Raw genomic sequence first — 24,623 nt, forward strand, 5'->3', positions numbered from 1 at the left:
TTGCAAGACCTTTGTTTTGGAGGAACGCACAGCAGCATGCCCTCAGACCCTTTTTCTTTCCCCAGTTCACACCCTCAACTTCAACCCAAAGTCTAAGTTGCTGTAAAATGCTTGTCTTTCCCTTTCCAAAGAAAATGCAGTAATAATGATAAAAAGTCACTCTTTTCTGCCTGTTTTCATATAGCCTTTTTTAATGGGCGAGCTTGAACTTAAGTTTCTTTAGCTGCATATTTTCCCCTTAGAGCCTTACCTGAGCTCACATCTCTCTGCTCCCCAGCTAAGTCCCTAATTCAACTTGTAGTTTCCACCACTTTCTTTTCTGGACCTTCCTCTTTTTGATTCTGTTGCCTTAGGCTGTGTCTTAGCCAGGCCAGTTGTGTATTTTTTAAAAGTTTGCATTGCAGCAGCCGCGAGGCCATTTGCTAAGTGCGTGCCCAGGACTCTTCCCTTCTAAGCACGGTCCTCGTTCTCATTGTCTTGCTGGGTAGGATTCCTGCCGCCTTGAAGTGTTTTCGCATCATCTTTTGAGGTCTGGGTGCTGCCGCTAGAATACTAGAGCTCAGGTGCTCACTGCCTCATCATGAACCCATTATAGTCACTGACACAGAGGAGGTAACTGATACAATATGCACTCTAATTTTCAGGCATTCCTTCCGTTCTCTAAAGTGTTAGCTTTACTGAGCTACTTTACAGATTCTCTGTGTGATTGTTAATGTGGCATGCATTTTTTCTGCCCACGCAACAAAAGGTTACATGGGTTTAGACAGCAAAGAGAAGTGACAAAAACCTTGTAAATAAGACCGTTGTGCGTTTGAATCCTGATGATGCACGAGACTTTGCTGCAGTAAAATGAAAATACAACAGACTCGTAACACCCAAATGCTCAGTAACTGCGCTTTCCGGATCTTGCAGCCAGCTTGTTCATAAGACAAAATAATTCAGGCCCAGGCTTGTGAACCACAAGGCCAGACTACTTCCTTCTCCTGCCTTTTTTTTTAAAACTCTTGAACCTGAGCAATTATAGCAGTGTTAGCCAGAAACCAGCACATAAAGGTTCCTAACACACAAAGCTCTCCATGCACAGAGTGCGCTCATCTTATCAGTATGGAATGACTAACAAACAGCTTTTCCCCCATACACTTCAGTAGTTGCTGACAGCTTATTTCAAACTGTGTTTGGGTGCCTCAACTCTTTTATATACTTGGAAAACAGTGTAGGAAGAAACAGATGTTTCCTTTACTTTTACTGAAGTCATCCTTAGCATGAAAACCTGCTTTTCTGGGCTCAAATGTTGGCCCCAGGATTTACTTTACTAGCGCGTGCTCATGTTGTTAAACATAAATGTTTGTTTATAGCATTGGTAATCAATAAGCAAAAGTAGTACTACCTAGGCTGAAACCTGTTTCTGCTTAATTTTGTTGTACTGTCCTAGCCTATCCCAGCACTGTCCGTGTTGCAGCATATACCTGCCTGTGGCAGTTACCGAGACCTGACCAGAAAGAGGAGCACCACCAATGGATTTGTTCCAGGGCTTGAAGACCAGCACAGCTTGAAGTGGAATGGGAATATAGTCCCCTGCCATGACATGGAACACAGAAAGTTTGAAAAGCTGAAAGGAGCTGACTTCAAGTAAGCCACTTAGTTTGTAGCAGCAGTTGACTTGCAGCTTAGTCAAGATGCACAGAATGGCAAGGAAGTGGCATAATATATAGGCACTTGGGGGTACAGCACAGGAATTTTTACAGTGCACAAGAACCCAAATTCATTTAGGAAGGAAATGAGGAAAAATGCAAGAAGTAACTGGGGTAATTACATTCTATTTACCCAAAAGTTGGGAAGGATAGTAGGGTAATGCTCCATCTCTTGCATAGTATTAGAGGGGTAGCCGTGTTCGTTGCTTTTCACAGATCCAGACTAAGAGTCCTGTGGCACCTTAAAGACTAACAGACATATTGGAACATAAGCTTTCGTGGGTGAATACCCACTTCGTGAGACGCGTCTGACGAAGTGGGTATTCACCCACGGAAGCTTATGCGTCTGACGAAGTGGACATTCACCCACGGAAGCTTATGCTCCAATACATCTGTTAGTCTTTAAGGTGCCACAGGACTCTTTGTTGCTTTTTACATCTCTTGCATAAGCTTTTTAATGACCCCAAAGTGGTCAAGATTATGTTAATTCTCATGCTAAAAACAGCATCACTGAGAAGAGCATATTGGTCTGTCACTATAGTGGAGGGCTTCATTTCAGTAGTAACTCTGAAGGAAACTTGTGCCTACTCCAAACTTCCTTGAGCACAAAGGTTTTCCTTGGAATTCTTCCATTCAAATATCTATACCATGTCCAATGCTGTCATGATCATGCACTCGCTTGTGTAGGTGTGGATATGTATATGTATATACATAGCTATGTACTTGTATACCGACAGGTATTACATATCCACACCTACACAAATGAGTGCATATATTTGTCCACCGAAAGATGAGGGTGTGTTTTATGGATATGACCACTGGCAGAAACAGAAACGTATCAGTTCCATTAAACAGTGTGCGTCTTAAATTTCTCTGTTATCCAAATCAAGAGTGCTATAAGTATTCCAAGATGTAATGTTAAGTATTCTTGGCTAAACACTGTTTGATTCACTTGGTGTAGCGGATAGAGAAACTTCACTGATTGCAAGGGGGTTATTTGAGATTAGAAGAGGGCACAAATTCAGCTCAGCTGGATTGCATACTATAGAAAGTCAGTGACTCATTTGAATATAATTCTACATTCATGAATCTAAAACAATTGATCAGTTACTGATGACTATTCAGCCCTTTAAGAATACTTATCCAATACATGTCAAGGAGTGCTTCACTTGTGTAACTTTGAGATGGTTCTTTTTTACAAGCAATTTATAAATCAGCACCTGTGGGGCACAATGCTGCCATAATTCTGCAATGCTAGTTTTCTGCATACTACATGTGTAGAAAGTGAGGAATCAATAGTAGCTGAAAAAGTGTTTGGTATTGAGTAAGCAAAGGGAAGGAGGACATACTAACAGATGTTAAAACAGCTTTTCTAGTATTACAGGATCCTACCATGAGTACAATCATCTGACTGGAAAATTAATGGCATTTATCAAGGGACCCAAAAAAACCTTTGAAGGGGAAAGACTTCACTGTATAGTGTGCTTAAGGGCTTAAAATTAGTGGTTTTAACAACCGATTTACTGTATTGTACAAGTTCCTATGGAGTAGAATAAGCATAGCAATATACACATTTACAGAAAATTAAATCCTTTATCAGATATAGTCCAGTGATTGTGAAGACAAATATATAATTAGCATGTTTATTTTTTCCATTCCAGTTTACTTTGTTATGAACATTCCTTTCTTTACAAGAGGAAAAGACCAGAGAAGGGAGGGGAGGATACAACCCTTCTGCTACAGCAAGCTGCCACTCAATAGTCAGGTAATTAGGTAGCAACTAAAATACAGAGGGGATGGACTGTAGGCATGCCTAAAGTAGAGATGTAAATTCTAGCTTCAGGAGAGCTACAAGCCTTTGTAGCAGATTAGCTCAATCACAGCTAATATAGTACACTATGAGGGGCTAGCTATCCTATGTACGTAGCCAGAATTTATATCTCCAACGCAAAGTGTAGACATAGCCTGTGTAATGATTTCAGTGCCTATCAGCCTTTCAGATATTAATGCCCTCCTGGAGTGAGATTAAATCAATCCTCCTTAGGGAGTCAAGGAAAAAGGAGGTGCTGACCCTTATAGAACCTTCCCCTACACAGAAATGCTGCAGAAAATTACCTCTCCCTAGATTCCCAAGCAATTTCCCTTTATCCATAGCTAAAATGATCACAGGCAAAGAGGGAGCTAAATTAGAATTCTCTGAAACCCAAACGGCAAGGGTTGCCTGTTTCTTTCTCCCCTCTAAGTTTTGAGTACAAGGCCCTAAACCACCAATACAAGTCAGTTACCATTTGTTTTTACAAAGGACGCTATTAAGTAAGCATTCTCCTGAAACCTACATCAGTACTTTGACTGATGGGCCATCCCTATGTTCCCAGCAGGAGCATACAGCACAAGCCCATAGTTCTCACTGTGAGAGATAATTATTATACACCCATCATTTGAACAAACTTTTTGCTAATGGTGAAATCTTTGTTCATCCACTTACAGATAGTGTGTGTGTGTGTTACCTGCTTTACTTATTGATTTTTTTTTTTTTTAAACATACCAACTACAAGGTTGAAAAGTTCATTATTCTTAAGTGTTACACAACTCTAATTTGTATGACAGTGGCTGGAAAGTGACATTTTCGTTCCTGTAATACTTTCTGGAGCCAAGGATGAGAAAATAGGTGGCAGCGATAAATATTGGGCCAGTGATGAAAGGCCTGGCTCTATTTGCTATTTTTTCCTCCCCATAAGTGCTTAGGCTACATTGAGGTTGTAAAAAGTTTTCTTTATTGGACATCTCATGTAAATACCCATAGCTGAATGAGCATCACTTGTTTCTCTTTTAGTCTCTCTCCCACAGTGGTGGGAGAAGTAGTTTTATTTTACAAGATTACAATTACATTTGGCAGCTGGTAAAAAATATTTGTACAAAAACTAAATTTTCTCCATTTATCCACAGGTTAATCGGCTACCTGTTAAATGTGATTAGACTGTCCTCTCTAGTGGATGAGAACAGATATAGGCTCTCTTTTCCAGCACCTGCTGTGCAACTTTTTTAATACTGTCATCCAGGTTTTCAGCAGCATCTATGGTGGGGGTGGGAAGAAAGCAAAACAATAGTTAAATCCAGGACACTAGTGTACATTTATTTGCAAAAAGTCTGAAGAGTCCAAACATCTAGTCTGCCAGCATAGGAGGAAGTCTAAGAAACAGCAGTTTTGACTAATATTTCAAGACTTTAGGGACAGGTTTGAGCTTTCCTAAATTGCATTTATTATGGGGTAGAGCAGAGCAGTCTGTTTCTAAATGTATAGTAACTCCTCACTTAAAGTTGTCCTGGTTAATGTTGTTTTGTTGTTACATTACTGATCAATTAGGGAAAATGCTCATTTAAAGTTGTGTAATGCTCCCTTATAACACGGTTTGGCAGCCACCTGCTTTGTCCACTGCTTGCAGGAAGAGCAGCCTGTTGCAGCTAGCTGGTGGGGGCTTGGAACCAGGGTGGACCATCAGCTCCCCGTTCCCCTAAGTTCCCTGTGCAGCAGCTGCCCCTTCCCCTCTTAGTGCTCCTTGCTGTGCAGGGGTGTCCCCCTGCTTATCCCTTCTCCATATATATCAGGGTGGGGACAGGACAGGGCTCAGGAGGGAGAGAGCTTGCTGGCTGCAGCTGCTTTCTCAACTTCCTGATTTTTTTTTAAAGGCAATGTACTTAGAGTGGGGGGTCAGTGTACTTAAAAGGAGCAATGCACATCTGTCTCCCACATACAGAGTGTGGGTCGCTGTCTCCCTTCCCTCCATTCGTGCTGCATTGTAGAATGTGAGGCTACATTAACAACAATGTGTTAACTCTTGAGGGCTCAGCCAAGTGCTAGTTCATCATTTAGCAGCAAGGCATTCCCTGGGAAATATCCCACCCTCTGACTTTACCACCTCAACCAAGCTTCACAATCGTTATTGCTGTGTACCGTATTAAATGGTTGAAAACTTATACTGCGTGTGTATATAAAATATAGTTTTTTGGCTGGTGAAAAAAATTTCCCTGAAATCTAACCCCCCCCCCCCTTTACATTAATTTTTATGGGGAAATTGGATTCGCTTAACGTTGCATTTTTCAGGACCATAACTACAACATTAAGCCAGGAGTTACTGTACCACTTAAGTAACCACTATTCTATATTACTAACTGGTTCAATAGCAGCATCTGTGGCCTTTTTCCTTCCTAACAATGCTATGCATGTTACAGAAATCAGCTGATCCCAAGAGAGGAAGTTGGGCCAGGCCTTGAAGAAGGCACTCAGTTTTCTCCTAAGAATTCTGTATATGGGGGTATTGGATATTTGTATTACCAATGAGAGGGGAAGTTAGACAACTTCTGTATAAATATTGTTGTCCCTCTGCCAAATGGTAGGTGTCTGGGTACATTAGGGCAATTTGTTTTATGTAACACCAGTCTTAAAGGGAATTGCCTGTATGCAGTTTCTGATGACTTTTGGGCTTTCAGAATCCTCAGCCAAACCATCAGTCCCCTGTTCCTATGGAGCAATGCCTCCCACCTAAAAAAACCCTGCATCACAAAACCAAAGCAGTATTTCTTGTAATAGTACTGGCATGTTAAGAACCTCTGAAACTGTAACAGTGCCATCTGGTGACACCCACCCTAAGCTCAAGTGATGCCGCTTATGTGCATTCAACACCCTTATAACCCATGTTAGGTCCTTGCATATAGGTTGTTCTAGTCACATTAAGGCCTGGTCCACACTACCCCCCCACTTCGGACTAAGGTACGCAAATTCAGCTACGTTAATAACGTAGCTGAATTCGAAGTACCTTAGTCCGAACTTACCGCGGGTCCAGATGCTGCAGGCAGGCTCCCCCGTCAATGCCGCGTACTCCTCTCGCCGAGCTGGAGTACCGGCGTCGACAGCGAACACTTCCGGGATCGATTTATCGTGTCTACACAAGACGCGATAAATCGATCCCAGAACATCAATTGCCTGCCATCGGACCCGGAGGTAAGTGTAGACGTACCCAGAGTTTATCCTTCCCACTACTAGAGAACTTACATTTTTCTAACTCCGCCATGGCATAATTATTTTTAAAATATGCCTCTGTGCAGAAAATATTTGTAAGCAGCACCTGAGAAAAACAAAATCCAACGAAAGAAAGGTATTAAGCAAACCATACAAACAAGTCTTCTCCAAGAAAATAATATACTACCAATTCATGCTAAATGTATTTAAAAGCTAATGAGTTTGAGATCAGATCTGTGTGAGGGTAATTCTTCTTTTCCTCTCATGGTATAGAGCAGGGATCTCAAACTTAAATCACCTTGAGGGCCACATGAGGACTAGTACATTGGCTCAAGGGCCACATCACTGACACCTTTTCATATAAAGATACAAAAGCCCCCGCCTCCGCTCCCTGCTCCTTCTTGGAAAGCGCTAAGCACAGCCCAACAGCTGTTTGGTGGCAGGAAGCACCTGGAGCTAGGCAGAAGAGCGGGGACACAGCGTGCTGGGCAGGAGGGGAGCTTGGTGGCCGCAAGAAATAACTCCGGTGGGGAGGAGGGGGAGGGCGCGCAGGGAGATTGGCAGGCCACAGCATGCGGCCCATGTGTTTGAGACCCCTGGTATGGAGCCTGGTTTTCTACTGATTCAAGTGGGAAGAATGCTAATGGGTTGCCATTTTTTTCACAGCTACTACTTCCAGAAAATGGAATGACCCTATCACCCAACAGTGACTAGAAGATGGGTACGCAGTTACAAATCCAGATGTGACTTACAAAAAAAATTTCACATACCAAGTTCATTAAAGACTGAAGTTTTAATTATTTTAGATCTCCCACCCCTTAAGTCTGGGGAAAAAAACCCTGACAGGAACATCAGAAAATTGTGTGTTTAATACCACACTCTAACTTGAAAACTTTTAAAGAGAACACTTAAATACTTGGATTACTGTGTCAGTTTTAATAATTCATAAAATATCATTTGTGTACAAAGATCACAAACTGGAAGTTGTGGAAGCTGGTTAACTTACTCCCTATTTCTTTACCTCTCCTATCTGAGAAGTATTTAAGATTATTTAACGTAACATCCATCAGAAAATTAGAAACCTCTTGCTGTATTGTCCGTTTTATTTGTGAACAACTGTGTTCTATATTCTGTGATGAACCTGTTTTTATAAATCTCATTTTCATTTAACTGTTATAGCAGTACAACAAACAAAGTCTTTCTTCTGTGGCCTTCCAAAACTTGAGATGCTAATGTGCATTGTCTCAATTTATAAAAAACTGGCAGCCCAACAGCATTCTTAAGGATAGGGGTACATTTCTGTTGAAGTGAAAGTGGATTTTCCCTGGTTTATCTGAAGGCCCACACTCAAAGAATATATGCAGGATGGGATTAGCTCCTTGAAGTCTATCCTGTTACACAGAGCATGCAGAACCATTGCTTCAGTGGAGGAGAGAAAGGATCCAACATTCCAATCTGCAGCAGCTATGAATACAGATACAAAGGTCTCTGCTCTCTGGACGGTTCTAGAACTTACTGAGTTAAGGAGCAGGGTCTGCAGTTCTCCATAGAAAACTCTGGTTTCATCAGACTCTTTAGATGGGATATTGAAAGGGTGTGACCACACCCATTAGTCAGCCCTAGAAAATATAAGTGCACTCACTTCATGATCATGATTGCGTAGACCAATACTGATGGATCGACTAGCCCTGGATATAGCTGCTGTCATTGCATACAAATTAATGGAGATATCTGCCACTCTCTTCAGAACCAGCTGCTCATCCACTATAGTCTAGAGAAGATTAAAAAAATAAATGTAGCAACTTCCATTACATCATTTAAAACCACAATTACCCAGCAATGTCCACCCAAACACAATGTAGTACATTTCAAAAAAGAATGTATGCTTGTGTCACCAGTTTACTTCCTTTAGCACAGCCAGTCAAGCCACTGTAACGAACTTTTCCACTTCAATTTCCTTTGCTTTTCCACATGTATTATCCCCTTCCTCCTTACCAGTAAATGGTCCTTAAGTGTCATGCATGACATGGACTTTTACACTATTCTAAGGGCAGCAGGGAATCCACCAATTCCTCCCACCTGTTGCAGCTAATTGCAGCTACGACAGCACTTTCAGCAGAGGCTGTCTACCACCACCAAGGGTGAATGTAGAATCCCCACAGATTTTTATTTCATATATTAGATGGAACTGTATTATACAGGAGGAATACTAGCTCATCGTGAAGCAAACCACTGTCCGTATTTTGTCAGCTTTGAATTCTGATGTAGTCTATTCAACGTGAAAATCCTATTAAAAAACATGATTACTTTGCCAAACCTCCTTAGCAAGCCTTCCACTGTAGTTCCAAAATAATAGATGTTTTCTTCAAGTTTCTTGCCGCTTTCCTATAAGTGAAAACAAAGGGGATCTACTGTTTAGTAATTAATTTTAAATATATGTTTTGAGTGCTCTGTAAGAAACTAGATTAACAACTTGCAACACTGAAGATTTAGCCAAACAAATAGTGTACATAGTGTAAACGTTGGAAGGGCAAGCTGCTCCTTCACTGCCCAGTCAGGAATCCAAAACCCTAACCTGGATGGGACTACTTACTGAGCATGGGGAAGCTCAGCCCCACCAGTCTGTAGCCTCTACTCAGACTGCTGCGAGAAGGCAGTGATTTAAATATTCCTAACAGTTGTAGCACAACTTCTCATTTTCTTGATTTCAGAATGGCACTGGCTATGTTAAAAATAAATGTTTAATTTAAAAAGGCTGAATTTTAGTGAAGTGTTGAGTCTGAGGCTCATTACCATCCTGTTAAAGCATTGCAATGCTGTTGTGCATCTAAGAGCAGAAAGAGTGCACAATAAGCAATGAACAGGCAGTTGTATAGGAAAAAAAAATGTGCATAATTCCAGCCTAAACCACCTGCTTCCACTGAAGTCAACAAATGCAGTATCAGGTCTGAAGATAGCAAATGCCACCAATTTTCATCAGTGCCTTTCAAAATGGCAAGTTGGGTTTTTTTTTTAAACTCAATGAGCATTTTGGATAAAAGAAGACTTTGTTAGACACACTACCTTTGCCACCTGTTATGATGTTCAAGATCCAAAGGAATATGTCTGGAATTCCAGACTTTTTCCAGCAGAACCAGGGAAGAGCAATCTTGGCATTTTAATAATATTTCTTCAGTAAAAACAAGCAGAAGTAACCCTTCAAAAAACACCTGGCAGGCTGCCTTCATATATCGGGGGGGGAGAGGGGGGGGGAAATTACCAATCCAATTAAAAATATTACTTTGCAGGACACTTGAAAAAAGAAACATTACAGTTAATGAGGAAGTATGTTACCCATAAGAGATCTGGGTAATTTTGGTCTTTTCTAAGAATCCTGCTTTGAAGTGATCTTTTACTTCTGATTTGTGAAATGACACAAATCTGGAGAACTGGGGTTATTTAGTCTGCAGAAGAGAAGAGTGAGGAGGGATTTGACAGCAGCCTTCAACTACCTGAAGAGGGGTTCCAAAGAGGATGGAGCTAGGCTGTTCTCAGTGGTACCAGATGACAGAACACAAAGCAATGGTCTCAAGTTTCAGTGGGGGAGGTCTAGGTTGGATATTAGGAAACACAATTTCACTAGGAGGGTGGTGAAGCACTAGAATGGGTTACCTAGGGAGGTGGTGGAACCTCCATCTTTAGAGGTTTTTAAGGCCCGGCTTGACAAAGCCTTGGCTAGGGTCATTTAGTTGGTGTTGGTCCTGCTTTGAGCAGGGGATTGGACTAGATGACCTCCTGAGGTCTCTTCCAACCCTAATCGTCTATGATTCTATGATTCCCAACTAGCTAGGGGGAAAAAACCTGCCACTTTCCAAAAGGAGAAGAGGCACTGTAGTTAGGAAGCATCTGATTTCTCTTTCCCTGAGAGAAATAGTAGTTGGATGCAGCTTCCCTCAGCCAAGCAATACCAAGCTTTTCCTTTGTTAGCAAATGCTAGTTTGTTTTTAAGAGCCCATTCTGCAGGCATTAATTTCACTTCCTCTTCCATGGAGGCATGTACAGCACAGTGGCTGTACATTAAAACTTGCCAATTTTACCTGAGAAAATCTCAGCATTTACAGTGTTTGCTATATTTCCCAACACTCAGGAATAAGAAATGCTGCATATACTGAGGTAATGTCATTTAGTTACCTACAGCAAAATTGTTAGGTCTAAGGCTACCTTAATCCTGAGAACCATGATTTTCTGGTGCTACATCAAAACTGATCAATTCTCTCAACTCCTGGCACCAAGCAGGAGGAAAATACTGAACACAGCATATTTAGCTTGTAGCAACTCTCAAGTGTAACTTTTAGCACTATTTTATGGTTTTCACAGTGCAGCGAACAAAAAAGCATGGCTTGAACTTCTTGTAGAAAAGATTCATAACGGATACACCTCCCAGAATGAAGCCAGCAGCAGAGAGTTTGCTGTAGTAAAAAAATGGATTAATTTTTAAGTGACATCCAGTCACTCTTTTGGCACCATAGACCACAAAGTATCTATCCTGGGGATAACATCACATTGCTAAGTCCCCCGTGTGAGTGCAATAATGTTAGCAAGTTCTCTGTGTCTGAGTGCCACTAACAACTGAGAAAATTATCTACAGCACCAAAGTATCACAAGCACAGTCAAATCACTTCACTATTTTCCTATGATTTTTGCATCTTAAGTATAGATGGGGAAAACTATATTTTACCTTTCTACAGCTACCAAGTCACATGTACTCCACTGCACTAGGTCAGCCATTTGTAAGCCAATGCTTATTATCATGCATGCAACACAAACCTCTGTCTAGGACCAATCTATTATTAAATAAAAGGAGAGAAATTAGAGAAAGGAAAAAAGAAAAAAGGGGTTCCACTAAAGCCAGGAAAATGAGCAACACTTTGGAAGAAAAGGGAGCCAGATGAGGAAGGAAGTGCAAAGAGTTTCTACTGTGACATAAACTTGTGCTACTCTCCACCAATTTCTTCCCTTCCTTTGAAAGGGTCATTGTCATTTTTCTATAAACTCCCAATTTTATACTATATAAAATAAAGCCCACACTTAAATTTCGGCAGGATCAGGGCCTAAGGCTGTGACAAAGAACTGAGGGAACCCAAGTTAGCGTGGGGGTAGGCCAGAATCCAGATTTCATATAAGGGCACTGCTTCCTGCACCTCCCCTTGAGTTAAGATAAAGGAAAACTGTCAAGTAGTTGACACTGGCTTTTCTAGTCCATCAATAGGTTTGTTCGATAATTAACATTCGGTACTTACCTCAAGGCTGGGATGTGCCACTCCATCTTTGCCAACTAGTCCTAAATCCACTTTTCTGCCCATGCTGTCACGGAATTTGTTCACAAATATCTCCAATGCCACGCTGACATTTCCTTTCTTCATTTCCCTGAAACATTAAAGGACAGTGTACGTTGAAGACTGTACCTCTTCTCATCTCCCCCCCCCCCCCCCCCCCATCCCATACACAGGAAATGTCCTAGGAATCAGCAATACAAAGTACAAAGAAGAAACAAATGTATAAATACATATATACTAGAGCGCATCACATGCTGAACAAACTAAAGTCTGGCATGAACTTTGCCTGTCACCCAAAGCCTTTATGGGCTCATATTAACCCCATCTCTTGCAAACTAAACAAATTTCTGGTTCTTTCCCTTAATCTTAACACCCAAGCCCTTCTTCATTACTTTTCTGAATGTGAACTTTCTGCCATGCCCTTATCTTTGTACACCTCTACCTTGATATAACGCGACCCGATATAACACAAATTTGGATATAACGCGGTAAAGCAGTGCTCCGGGGGAGAGGGGGAGGAGCGGGCTGCACACTCCAGTGGATCAAAGCAAGTTCAACATAACACGGTTTCACCTATAACGTGGTAAGATTTTTTGGCTCCCGAGGACAGCGTTATATCGAGATAAAGGTGTATATTTGATGCTGTTGTGGTTTATCCTTGAGTTATAGCCAAACACGAACTGTGTCATTTAGGGAAAACCCAGCAAACCGAAGACCCCCGAAGATGCTTGCAACAGAATATGGGGATGCTGGATACAATTTTCAGAAGCACCCAAATGACTAAGGTCCCATGAGCGGGGTAAAAGTAGAAGGGAGAAATAGGAGCACAAATGCTCCCTCTATCTCAGAAGCAGCAGCTGTAATTCGAATTTCTCTATCCTGCACTGCTTCTTGCCTCCCCTTCCCCCATCTACCACCAAGAGAAAGGTGGGAGAGCAGATCTTCTCTGATTGTAAGATCTCTGGAGCAGACAGTGGGCATGTCTACCCTGGGGTCTTTTTGGTTTTGGTACCAAATGCAGTTTTTACATTAGTTCAACAACATGCACCAGTGCAGCTTATTCTGCTACTTAAGCTGAAAAACTGCACGAGTGCAAGGCACATTTTACACTAGTACAGGGTCTCTATCGTGGGGTTTTGCACTGGAGCAGTTAGTGGTGTAGTTACGCTGGTGCAAAAACGCCCACTGAAGTCACGCCCAGCGTTGTTCTATGTTTGGGAAGCGCCAAACGTATTGTTGGTGCTACTGCAACACAACTGACAAATAGTGAAATAAAGGTAATGAGGAGCAAGATGGTGGAGGTGGTTTGTGGGCTGCAGGACAGAGGGAGGTCTCAAACTATTGTTATAGCCATAGAAAGTACTGGAAGGTTACCAAAACTTGTGGTTTACCTCCTTATTAAGTCTTTACCTTACTGTGTAGTCTGGCCAGCAGTAGTATTAGAGTGTTCAGAATATACAGCATGTTGTGAAGCATAATGCAGCTATCTTATCAAAGATGCCAGGACTAAATTACAAAAGGCTAGTATATTCTTTAAGTAGGCTAGAGCCTTTTCCCTATAAAATCTAGAAACCCAGGCTCTGTTATCACTGAGTTGAGGATCCCACAGCTGTCCTAGAACAAGTCTACCCAGCATGGCTAAGTATGTAAGAATAACCATTAATGAATTTCTGGACAAAAAAAGTTACATTACTAGCTGGATGATTAAAGATACTACAAAACAGATTTACTCTAGTCCAGTGGTCTCCAAAGTGGGGTGCGCAAGAGGATCCTTCAGGGTGTGCGGCAGGAGGAGCACTGCTTTCCACTCCCTCAGCAGTTTGGCCAGGAGTCTGAGTAGCTTTTTTTCTGCTTTGACAGTTCGGCCGGGAGCAGGGGGTGCGTGCTCAAAATTTTTTTTACTGATGGGGTACGCGATCAAAAAAGTTTGGAGACCACTGCTCTAGTCCACCCATGAAAACTAGTAAAACACACAGAGATTTAAGTCAGTGTTTTAAAGTTCTAAAATAAAATGGAGTGGCCTAAAATTCAGAAACATACAAAAAAGTTGTCTAAACAAGCATCAAGAGTTGAAATGACTTTTTTGTAAAGGTCTCAAAATACTCTAATTTTTGCTTGCAATCTCTCTGCTCTAATCTACTGTTAAATGGATAATGTACTGAGTATCAATTTTGGTTAACTTATTTGAGATAAGTGAATGTTACTAGCAAGTAGTAAGAACATACTTAATTTTTCCAGTTAAGATTTTGCCTGCATACTGCATACCCGTCAAAGCAATATACATTCGCAGAATTTCATTTGTTCCCTGTAAGAGACAAGATACAAACTTAGTCAATACCAGGTGCCCATTACGTCCAGTATTTCATAAACCTAGTTATGCCATGTGCATATTTTCTTACATAATAGTTTTTAAATAAAGAGTTCTTAATGTTTAAATGTATGGCGTGAGATGTTCTTTTTCCACATTACTTTTAAGAATTCAAATTCATTTTAGAATGAACCCCTCTTTGGTGGTCTATCAAAGACAAAGAACTGCCTCACTATTGCTGGCAGACAAAATACTGCAAAAGAATCAATAAAGAATGAATTAAAACATGTGAATTAGAGTTATAATTTTGAACACAAGTTCTTTAGCTAACATACCTACTTATTCACATATCTTTTGCATTTTTTAAGTTACACATTTCATGCAGTTTTAGTTTGTAAGTCGCCACAAGCAATCCACAATATTTACCTTACTGCCCCAGATAGATTAGATGGATACTTTTCAGCTTTCAGGATTATTTTACTTGATCTTTTAAATGACATTAATGAATTTTGGAGCCTCTTTTTCCTTGAAGCTTTTAGCTATTTTTAGTCTGATGAGATTCAAAACCAATTGTTCAACACATCCAAAGTATGTCTGGTGCTCAGTGACTGCTTTGGTCCTCCTCCTTACTTAGAGAAGTAAACACTGCAGATTTCACTTCTCTAAATAAAAGGAAAGGCCAACAATACCACTAAACATCAGGCATATTTGGTCTACAATATAAAAGCTAGAGCACTCCAAAAATCAACAGCACTTTGCTCCCACAGATTTATTTTTATTTGAATACTCTAGAAGTCCATTTTAATTTAAATCCACTTTCCTTTTCCACAGTTGCATTTTTAGAAACTAATTTCAAACTGAAATCAACATATCCTGCACTAAATGTATTTGCACATCACATTCAAATTGGAAAATTGTTTTTTTTTCTAGCCAGGCCTCAAAGCTTGAAGCTGCTAATGCTGATTTGGAGAGCTGTCGGTTATCACTGCCACAACACATTAGGATTTTTCCTTGAAAGAAGATGCAAGGGAATAATAATGCTGAAATAAACATAAGCATTCTGTCCTTGCCTGCAGTAGAAACATACTTCGTCTGATAGTGCTTGCTCTAGCCCCCACAATGAGATACATTGGAAAAAGTTTACATTCTTTTTGTTAGAGAAAAACATAAGTATCTTTAAAACTTGTCAAGCAGCTACTTTTATGCAAAGTAATCACAGCTTCAAATTAGGAAAATAATAATTTAGGAGGAAAGATTCAGAGTTAAAGCCTGAGTAAAGCATTATGAACATCTTTAGGAATAAAATTTTTTGGCAGCATAAAATAAGGCTATATACTGTTCATGATAAAGTCTCATCACACTTTACTCAACCCTCACCATACATAATCTACTCTTGGCTAATAGGAAAATGGGTATTGGGTAATTCATTCAAACTAGTGACCTATTATCTTACACACAGAAATTTACTTATATATAGTTGTTGTTCTTTAAGCCCTATTTAGCTACAATACCCATTTTCCCACAAACTTTAAGACTGAATTTTTTTTGTCCTTTTGAATTTTTGACAGAGGAAAGCCAATATGGTAAAGAATTGTGTTTCATCCAACTGGCAGAAAGCAGAGACATTCACTTTCTGATTAGAAACCACTGGATCCCTGTTACAGCTTTCATAGTACTCTTATTCTGTGTATTTCTGGCAGCCATTTGCCAAGATTTTAAGATTGTGTATTAAGTGTCAGCAAAATCCTAGTAAACTGAAGCCTTCTCTCTGTGCATAGTACCCTGCCTCTGCAAAATCCCCAAGTTTGCCACTGAAACTGTTCTTCCGGTCTTTACGGACCTATTAAAATATGAATGAAACCAGGAGGACAGAGTCCATTTTATTATGCTGAGTGCTGATTAAGTCAATAGGATTTTATGTAATACCGATGATGCTTATGCACTACGAAAGAAAAAAGGAAGTTATTGTGCTAGAGTTCTTTGCCTACACTTGTTATTTGGGAAAAGAGGTGAACCATTTATTCCCATTTAATCATTAAGACTTTTGTAAATTTTGCCTCAAAAAGACAGCCATATTTCCTATAAGTTGTGCATACATAAACCCCCCCTAAATGCTAAGAATTTAAATAGGTTTTGACCACAGCTTATATCTAAAGCAGACAAATTTGTGTTATATTAACACTTTTGAAAGCAGAAGGGGAGGAGGGTTGGGGAGTGAAAGAAAGCACTAGCAGGTGTGCTTTTACCTCATATGCAAAGTTTATGCCCAATAAGAAGCTTTAAATTGCTTAACTACAATCCCTTCAGAAGTGTGAAGGTAACAGAAATGCTGACAAACTACTGCAATATTAGCAGATGTCACTAACATAATGAAATCTTCTTTTGCCAGCTGTTCATTTTAAAATAAAACTAGCCGAAACAATTAAATATATAGACTGCGTACATGGGAAGTTAATTGATTTTGTTATATACTTGGTGTTAAATACCATTCTTCAGAGCAAACAATTTACAGCATTTTAAAGAGGTGATTCAAATAAGATTTACTGTATTTCAGAGGCAAACTACAGTAGCTGGTATCAAAGAATGAGTTACTGAAAGCCTTCTAATGAAGATGTATTTGTCAACTGCTATAATTAACGATACACACGCACTGAAAAAAAAGTTACCAACCCCAGGCAAATAGAAGTTTGCAAGACTTGCCTCTCTTTATGAGGTACTTATATGGCCCCTATTAGTGTAGGATATTGAGTGCCTTCAATTTTTGATGTATTCATCCTCAACACCTTGAGAGGTAGGGTTTAAGTCAATGTCCTCATGTGTGGTTTGTTTACTCTTGTGGGACTCATCTACTTCAGTGGAGAATGGCAGCACTCCCTAACTATTACCCTATGATTTCAACAGGCATTTGCAAACGAAGAGCTCATAGGCCCAGTCCTGCCACATCAGTCTGATCATCTGACACCAAGTACAAAATAAAGTAGGTAAAATATTCTTTCAATTGTCATTCATAAACCAGCCATAGTGACTCTTATACAGCCCCCTTTACACAGTGACACCTGTCATTACTTCCTTGGACAGGAGCCATATTGCTTCTGTATTACTCCCTGACAGATCAGGGTGTCACTATAAAGTCTGGCCAATTAAGCAACATAAGGAACAGCTTAAAAAGGAATGCAGCCAGAAGGGTATAAATTAAGAGGAATATACATTTGAGAACATGGTCCCTTTATGCCTAATTGGAATGCACAAGACCCCAGACAAAAGAAATGAGAATCATTTGTACTATTTTAATTTATCCTCTAATCTACTCCTTTCTACTCGGTTAGATTCCTGGGACAGCATAAAACGTATTTGCTACATAGGTACTTATTTTGTTCTTTTATTTAAAAAAGGAAACCCTTTCCCACCATATTTTTTTAGTCTGTTTTAATATTTTTGGCTGACAATCAAATGCTTGGGAAGTGGGGGGCACAGTAAGTTCCTCTTGCTCAATTCATACATAAGACCATTTTATACCATTGGTTTCGGCTTGCTTTTCTGCATCTTAATTTTGAAATTCTGACTATTTGTTGACTTGCAGAAAAAAACGGGCTTTCTTCTGTTAGTCCACAAATATGTAACAAGAAAAAAAAAGAGGAAGCTGTACATTAATTAGAACAATAGAAATTTTGTCAGCCAGTAGGACTATCACATATTACATTGCTTTAATAAGGAAACCTTGAAAAGTTATTGTAACTAACCCCAGATGCCTACTTGGCAAGTAGAAGCAGAACAAGGATATTGAAGAGTTTGGTGCCAGAGTCCATTATATGATTGTTCTAACAGATATAGACAAAATCCAGAAATAAGGAGGATTGATGAAGATGGGGAAAAAGTACTGGAGATACCAGGCTGGTGCCAAATGTCTGATGAATTAATGACAGGCCTGATCCTGGTTGCTACAAATCCAGAGGAAAGGGGATTTATTAAGTAAGAATGACTAGTAAATTTCTGTAAGACATTTTATAACACCTCTAAGCCAATTTCTTTTGGTAGGATGGGAAGGAGGGACCAGACCTTTCCTTCTCTGCAGACTTCTGTTGTCAGCTGGTAAAATACTGTGCATCCCCGCTGCTGGAGAGAGAAACAACTGACCCCGATGACTCAATAAGGCCCTTATGAACTGGGATGACATCACCAACAAGATCAGTGTATTGTCTCCATCTGGTAGCAAGGGAGGAACTTACCTAAGTGTCAAGATTAGAAGAGAAGACTGGATAGAAAGCATTTTAAAAAAAGAGATGTAATTGAAATGTTTTTAGATGAAAATTGACTTGACTCCGACTTTCTATAAATCTGGTAGGAAAGTCTTCCCATACTTGGGATAACCAGAAGAAATTTTTTTTTTTTTAAAATCCTTCAATCTGCCAAACCCATCCTTTACTTTGGAGGAGCAACTTTCAGTTGGTCCATATTTTTGTTTCACTCACTAATCAGTTGTGGAGCTCACTGATTTAGTTAATGCAGCAAAATAAAAATCAGACATAGGTGTGGTAGAGCTAGGTGAATGCCAGTGGCCTGCCAATTATAGGACATTTTCATTTGTGGCACAGAACTTTTGATGTCCTGTTAAAATTAAAAGTGAGAATTGCCCTCTATTTGTAATGGTTCTTCTGGGGAGGGTGGGGGGGAATCTATACTGAAAACCTGAGTCAAACACAAACTAGAGGAATGATTACTGATGACCCAGCTATGAAACAAGTTGATTGCAAAATACATTCTTCCAAGATTTGTTTTTAAAAAATCATCAGTACTCTAGGACTGTCATAGGCTTGGTGGTCTCCGATGAATCTTACTCAGTTTTTTTTTTTTTTAAACTTTTAAGAAGCATGTGAGGAAGAATCTTTACAAGATAAGCTAAGTTTACCTATGCTTACGCTCCAACAAAGCAAGCTACACCACAAAGTATCTTTGAACAAACTTCTATTTGAGTCAAACAATTCCATTAGAGAAAGCAATTCCAAATGTAGAAACTAACGTTCAGGTGTTTCAGAATGCATGAACATTTTGTCTAGAGTTCTTATCACCAAACCTGACCCATCTGTTAGCATTGATTCATCACATAAAGAATAAGAATGGAGGGAAGTTAGTGTGAAAATTCTCTTGCTACTAAGAAGACTTCACCCCAATTAACCTTTTATTTAAACAACTAACATGCAGTGAAGCATATTTACTTGGTGTAAGCTGGTTACAAGTTTTAGCTAAAAAGCAAAGTAAAAAATGGATTTTTTTTATTTTAAGTCAGAATCCTTTGGATATAAAAATGCTGAATTGGGACTGTGTTTTTTCCCTTTCACTAGGTTTTCTCCTGATACCATATTTAGTATAGCTACTATTATTTTGGTCAAAATGGTCAGTTACTAAATATTTAAAGAGGAGGCAATTATGTCAGTCAGAATCCCTTCCCAAAAGCCACACATGCCACTTACTCTTTAGGGACAGACAGATGCCAGTTCCACTGGGCATTCAAACTGTGTGCCCAAAAAGGAGCAATCTATTCTCTAGACCCTGCATGTCCTACAGTCTTTACAGAAGGAATACTCTCTTCTCCAGGGCACACCAGATAATTCCAACATTATTCCAACTGATACAGCAGAAAATTTGCAACTTCAAATGAAGGCCATTAACATGATTCATTGTCCATTCTGAAAGAATGCTATATAGAACTTGTTTCATTTAGTTTCAAATTTATGCCAAGAATACTTGGAAGGTGAAGTAGTTCTGAATTACAGTAAGACAGAAGTGTATTCATACTTGCCTCAAAAATCAAAAGGATCCTGCTGTCCCGGAGATAACGTTCATAAGGGTATTCTTTCATATAGCCAAGGCCTCCAAGAACTTGTAAAGCTTCACTTACACAAATCCAAGCACCTTCAGAACTAAATACCTGCCAAAAGCACAGTAACTTTTATTACTGCTACAGTAAATGCCAACTTTAAATAGAAACTAGATTGCTTTATTCTTCTATCTTAAGGCAAAAAGAGGGAGAAGACTAAGAATGAATTGGGATAAATTGTTTATATAACAACTTTCAAAATATGTATCTTGCAGTTGCTTTCATCCTAGACAATTTAAAGTTGTCTGCGATTGCTCTGGTTATGGTACATGGGAAGTGCACTGGTCCATAAAAATTAATGTTCCAACTGAACAGCCACTCCAAACTCCATATCACAAAAGCAACATGGTAATTCTATTAGGATGGTTGAACACAAGCCAACAGAATTACTTTCAGCCTGCTTTAAAGATTAATCCATGCTAGAGGACTGATGCTGCCTTAAGAAAATAGCTACTTGTATCAAGACTGTAGAAAGATAAACAACATACTTAACATTTCTATAGCACCTTCCATCCAAAAATCTCTCAGTAGTCTACTGCCCAAAATCTCAAATTTAGTCTTTCATCCTTTTAAAAAGAGGACTGACTTTGTGGCACCCTGGCTCCTCCTTTCCCCTAGGTCACATGGAAACTCAACTGTGAACTCCCTGGGGATTCAGATCCCATGAACGGGGAGAGAATGGAGCAGGCCACTCAACAGTTTAAATCTTCCCAAATTCAGATGGCCAGGAAGCAAGTTACTTTGGACTGAGCATGTAGTAACATAGGTTCACCTTCTAGGTAGTGGAAAACCTTCAGTTCTCAAGAACGCTTTGCCAGTCAGCAACATTCTGAAAACTAATTTATGAAATGCTGGAGAGATATCAATAGCAAAGCCCTGAATTGTATCCTTTTACATATTGGCAGCCAGTACAGAGGGCAGGCCTGACTCCCTCCCTCACCCCTAGCCTAAGGAGCAAGGGAGCAGCTGCATTCTGCAAGTTTTCCAGCTTCTGAGTCAATTTCAAGGAAAGCCAGGACAGTGGCTCTTTACCAGTTACATTTTAACCGGGTGAGGAGGTCCATGGCTGGAGAAACACCTGGATACTGTTGTCTTTGACCATTGTCACAATGCGGGCCTCTCACAATTGGAGAGGAATCCAAAGTCATCCCCAAATTTCACACCTGCTGTCTCTATTTGCACCCCTACTCCCTAAATACTGGGCATGCACAAGCAGGATCCTCAGAACAATTCCCCTTGCCCACCAGCAACACTTCAATCTTGCGTCAGTCAGTCTGACAGTGAAAGAACAGCTCTAGCCCACCCTGTGTAAAGTCAAATTTGAGAGGAGCTGAAGAAATTGGAACATTCGGATGAGGACGGAATTTCAGATGCTCTCTCTCTCTTCACTATGTGCGTAGCCAAGATGTGTATGTGGTGATGTCAAAATGCAGCTGCTTCTGGAAATTCTGGGGGGATTAAAGTACTTAGGCTACCTGTATGTGTGTGTTTCGTATGAAGACAAGAGCCTAGATCAGGCCCTGAAGGGCCACCAAAATGGAGTGAGGGAGAGAGTGAAAACAAACCATGCTCTTTAGCAGGTTCTTGTATCACACCCACCACTGAGGTGTCCGAATGTCTTGGATACGAGGCTACAAGTTCAAACTATCAGAGATAGAGGTTTTAGTTTAAATGTTATTCTAATGTTTTATGCCTGGTCTTTCAATAAAATGGATTACCTTAACCATAGCTGCCTCAACTGAACAATCCGGCACTCCTGGCCTGTCCATCATTCCTGCAGTGAGATAAGCCATGCTCTCCATTACATATGCTTTCACAGCCATAAGGGTAAACTTCTCCTGCCAAATAGCAAACAAACATTTACCATGCATACATGAAGATGTAGAGTTGTTATAGTCAGGTCAGCAATCATAATAAAATTTAGTGCATAACTAAGTGAAGCTTGTATACGTATTAAATCATTAAGTATTAAATGCTATTTAGAATACTTAATAGCAATTGTATTTGTATGAAAAACTTGAAAAAGTTTTAAGTTTGATACATTTATACTTCTATACATTCAAAACATCAGCACACAAGCATCTAGATTAAATTTATGCAGATTGAATACCAAGCATCTGGTAATCCAGCAATAATTTTTTTAAAACCAGTAGCTGCAACAAAATCCTTCTCCCACCCCTTAAATCAATAAGCAAATCATGAAAACCACAGGCTGAGAGAATCTAACATAGGTTTTCAGTTTCCTGATTACCTGAATTAATCCAAAATCACTCAGTTTCTTATTGAACTGTTTTCTTGTACAAGCGTATTCTGCTGTCATTTCTTTAAAAAAAAAATTAAATAGAGAGAACACATCAATGAGTGGAATCTTTTTTAAAAGGTATTTATATAATTTATTAAAATAACTCAATTGTTCCCTGAACATGTAATCTCAGCTGTATGCAAATGGTACATTTTACATAATTAAATCTATGCCCTTTAGACATCTATTTCCATCAGTAAATCTGTTGTGTTGATTGAATCTCGTTGTCAGATTTACAACTCAGACTGCATTGGTGCAAAACAATTGCCTGAAAGATTCCTCTAACACATACAACATGCCATCAGCAGAGGGGAAATTGTGAGAACATAATCTGTACTCTCCTCTGCTATTAACTAGAATGGACTGAGGATGCATGGTATTTACAGAAGTATTAAAAACTTACAATTTTTTATTCTAACTTTTTAAAAGCAAAGAGTGGTAGCAGCAATGCTATTAAAATGCAGCTCCTTGTGATAGAGAAAAAAGCCTTATTACAGGAGAGAAATCCTATCAATAGTTCTTTCATACACCCCTATTTGGGGATTACATCAAGATGACCCCTTTTCATACAAGGTGTCACACCAAACAACTGCTTTGTGGTATTTTTGCTATTCTGGAATCATTTACTGTTTATGAAATAGCTTCTGAGCAAGTAGTGATGTTAGTTTATTAATGTTACTCTTACTTGAATTTACCAGTTGAATGATTCTCTTTAAATTCAAAAAAAGTCTTATGTCACATTAAGGATTTGTCATGTAAGTATACAATGAACACCTTTACCCAGATTCCTACAAATGCAAGCCTTCAGATGTCTGAGACTATGCATAGACTTCTGTATGATAAAGCTTAAGTTTCTATCTAACTAGTATGTAGGTTCTTATGCCATGCAATATCTGATCACCTTCCAGTAGTTCATTAAGCAATGTGACTAACATCAGTTCACTAGATTACGATGACTAGAGCTGGTCAAAAATTCTTAAAGGAAACAGCTTTCTGTCAGAATACGCTGATTTGACAGAATAGAAATCTTCTGCAGGAACATTTTGAATCTATCAACGCTTTCCATGGACACGAGGCAGGCAGGCCAGCTTGCCTGCCTGGTTTCCTGCCTGCCTGGCTCCCCTGCAGCCCACCACCAGCTGGGATGCCGCAGAGGCAGATATCCCAGGGAGCATATTTTGTTTAGAAATTGCCAAAAGGTTCTTGCAGTGGGAACATTTGATCGTTTCCCTAGACTAAATTTTGCAGAATTTCAGTTATGTGAAAAAATTCAAGTTTTTTGGCTTTTCATCACAATTTGGGAAGAAAACTCATTTTTTGTGGGACAAATTCCAATTCCCAGCCAGCTCTAACCAGGTCTTGAGTAATGATCCTCAAGCAAATATCACACTGAGCTAATAGAATGGGTCACTCAAAGATTATCTACATTATGCCCCAGCAGGGCTGGAGCCACCAAAATCTTCCCCTCTGATAGAATTGTAATCCACAAAAGACTTTGTTGGTACCTTCCTATGAAGCAGTAACTATCTGTATTTTTGAAACAGTAGTTTGAAATGATTGTATTGAAGGTGTCATTTGGGAAACTGTCAGAGGACTTTCAGGCAAGAGAAGATGGAGGAACTTAACCCCACCCCCAGCACAGGAAGCACATTTATCAACATAGACCGTGATTATCTCCTATCCAGAGTACAGAGAAATTTTAAGATCTTACAGAAACCAGCGAGTGGTAACTGTTGACAGAAGCTGATTTTATAGCTATCATTGTATGTAAAATTTGAAGCCTGAATTACTTCACAATGTTCAAGTCAGAATGTTAAGGCAGCTTATATATATATATATTTTCATTATACACACATACAGTATTCCTATATCTGGTTGCTTCTAAAAGTAACCTAATATAGCTTTTAAAAGATGCCCTATTTGTAAATAATTCATTCCAATGCAAAAAAGGTAACCGTTTTATACATAACTGAAAACACCATTAGCATTTTATGGACAAGTAACCTTTAGTGTTAGCCAGAGTCTAAATTCAGTTCTAGAGTCCATATCTGAAATGAGTGCTGTTATTAGTGTCATTGAAAGACATGACATTTGTCTTTTCACAAGATGTTAAGT

The 24,623-nt window shown here is 39.5% G+C and overlaps 1 protein-coding gene across 1 annotated transcript in view; it reads right to left on the bottom strand.

Moving 5' to 3' along the window:
- Positions 1-4,620: 4,620 nt before the first annotated feature.
- ACAD9 (acyl-CoA dehydrogenase family member 9) overlaps positions 4,621-24,623 on the bottom strand; it is a 47,019-nt gene continuing 27,016 nt past the window's right edge. Inside the window, exons 10-18 of the mRNA XM_065407948.1 lie at positions 22,458-22,528; positions 21,925-22,044; positions 20,129-20,257; positions 14,249-14,328; positions 11,988-12,114; positions 9,016-9,093; positions 8,351-8,479; positions 6,742-6,814; positions 4,621-4,764 (exon numbers count right to left, since the gene is read on the bottom strand). Coding sequence (XP_065264020.1) covers positions 4,664-4,764; positions 6,742-6,814; positions 8,351-8,479; positions 9,016-9,093; positions 11,988-12,114; positions 14,249-14,328; positions 20,129-20,257; positions 21,925-22,044; positions 22,458-22,528 — 908 coding nt within the window. The 3' untranslated portion in view covers positions 4,621-4,663. The remainder of the gene's footprint in view (positions 4,765-6,741; positions 6,815-8,350; positions 8,480-9,015; positions 9,094-11,987; positions 12,115-14,248; positions 14,329-20,128; positions 20,258-21,924; positions 22,045-22,457; positions 22,529-24,623) is intronic.

This window comes from Emys orbicularis, chromosome 7, assembly GCF_028017835.1.
Source record: "Emys orbicularis isolate rEmyOrb1 chromosome 7, rEmyOrb1.hap1, whole genome shotgun sequence".
NCBI classification, from domain to species: domain Eukaryota; kingdom Metazoa; phylum Chordata; order Testudines; family Emydidae; genus Emys; species Emys orbicularis.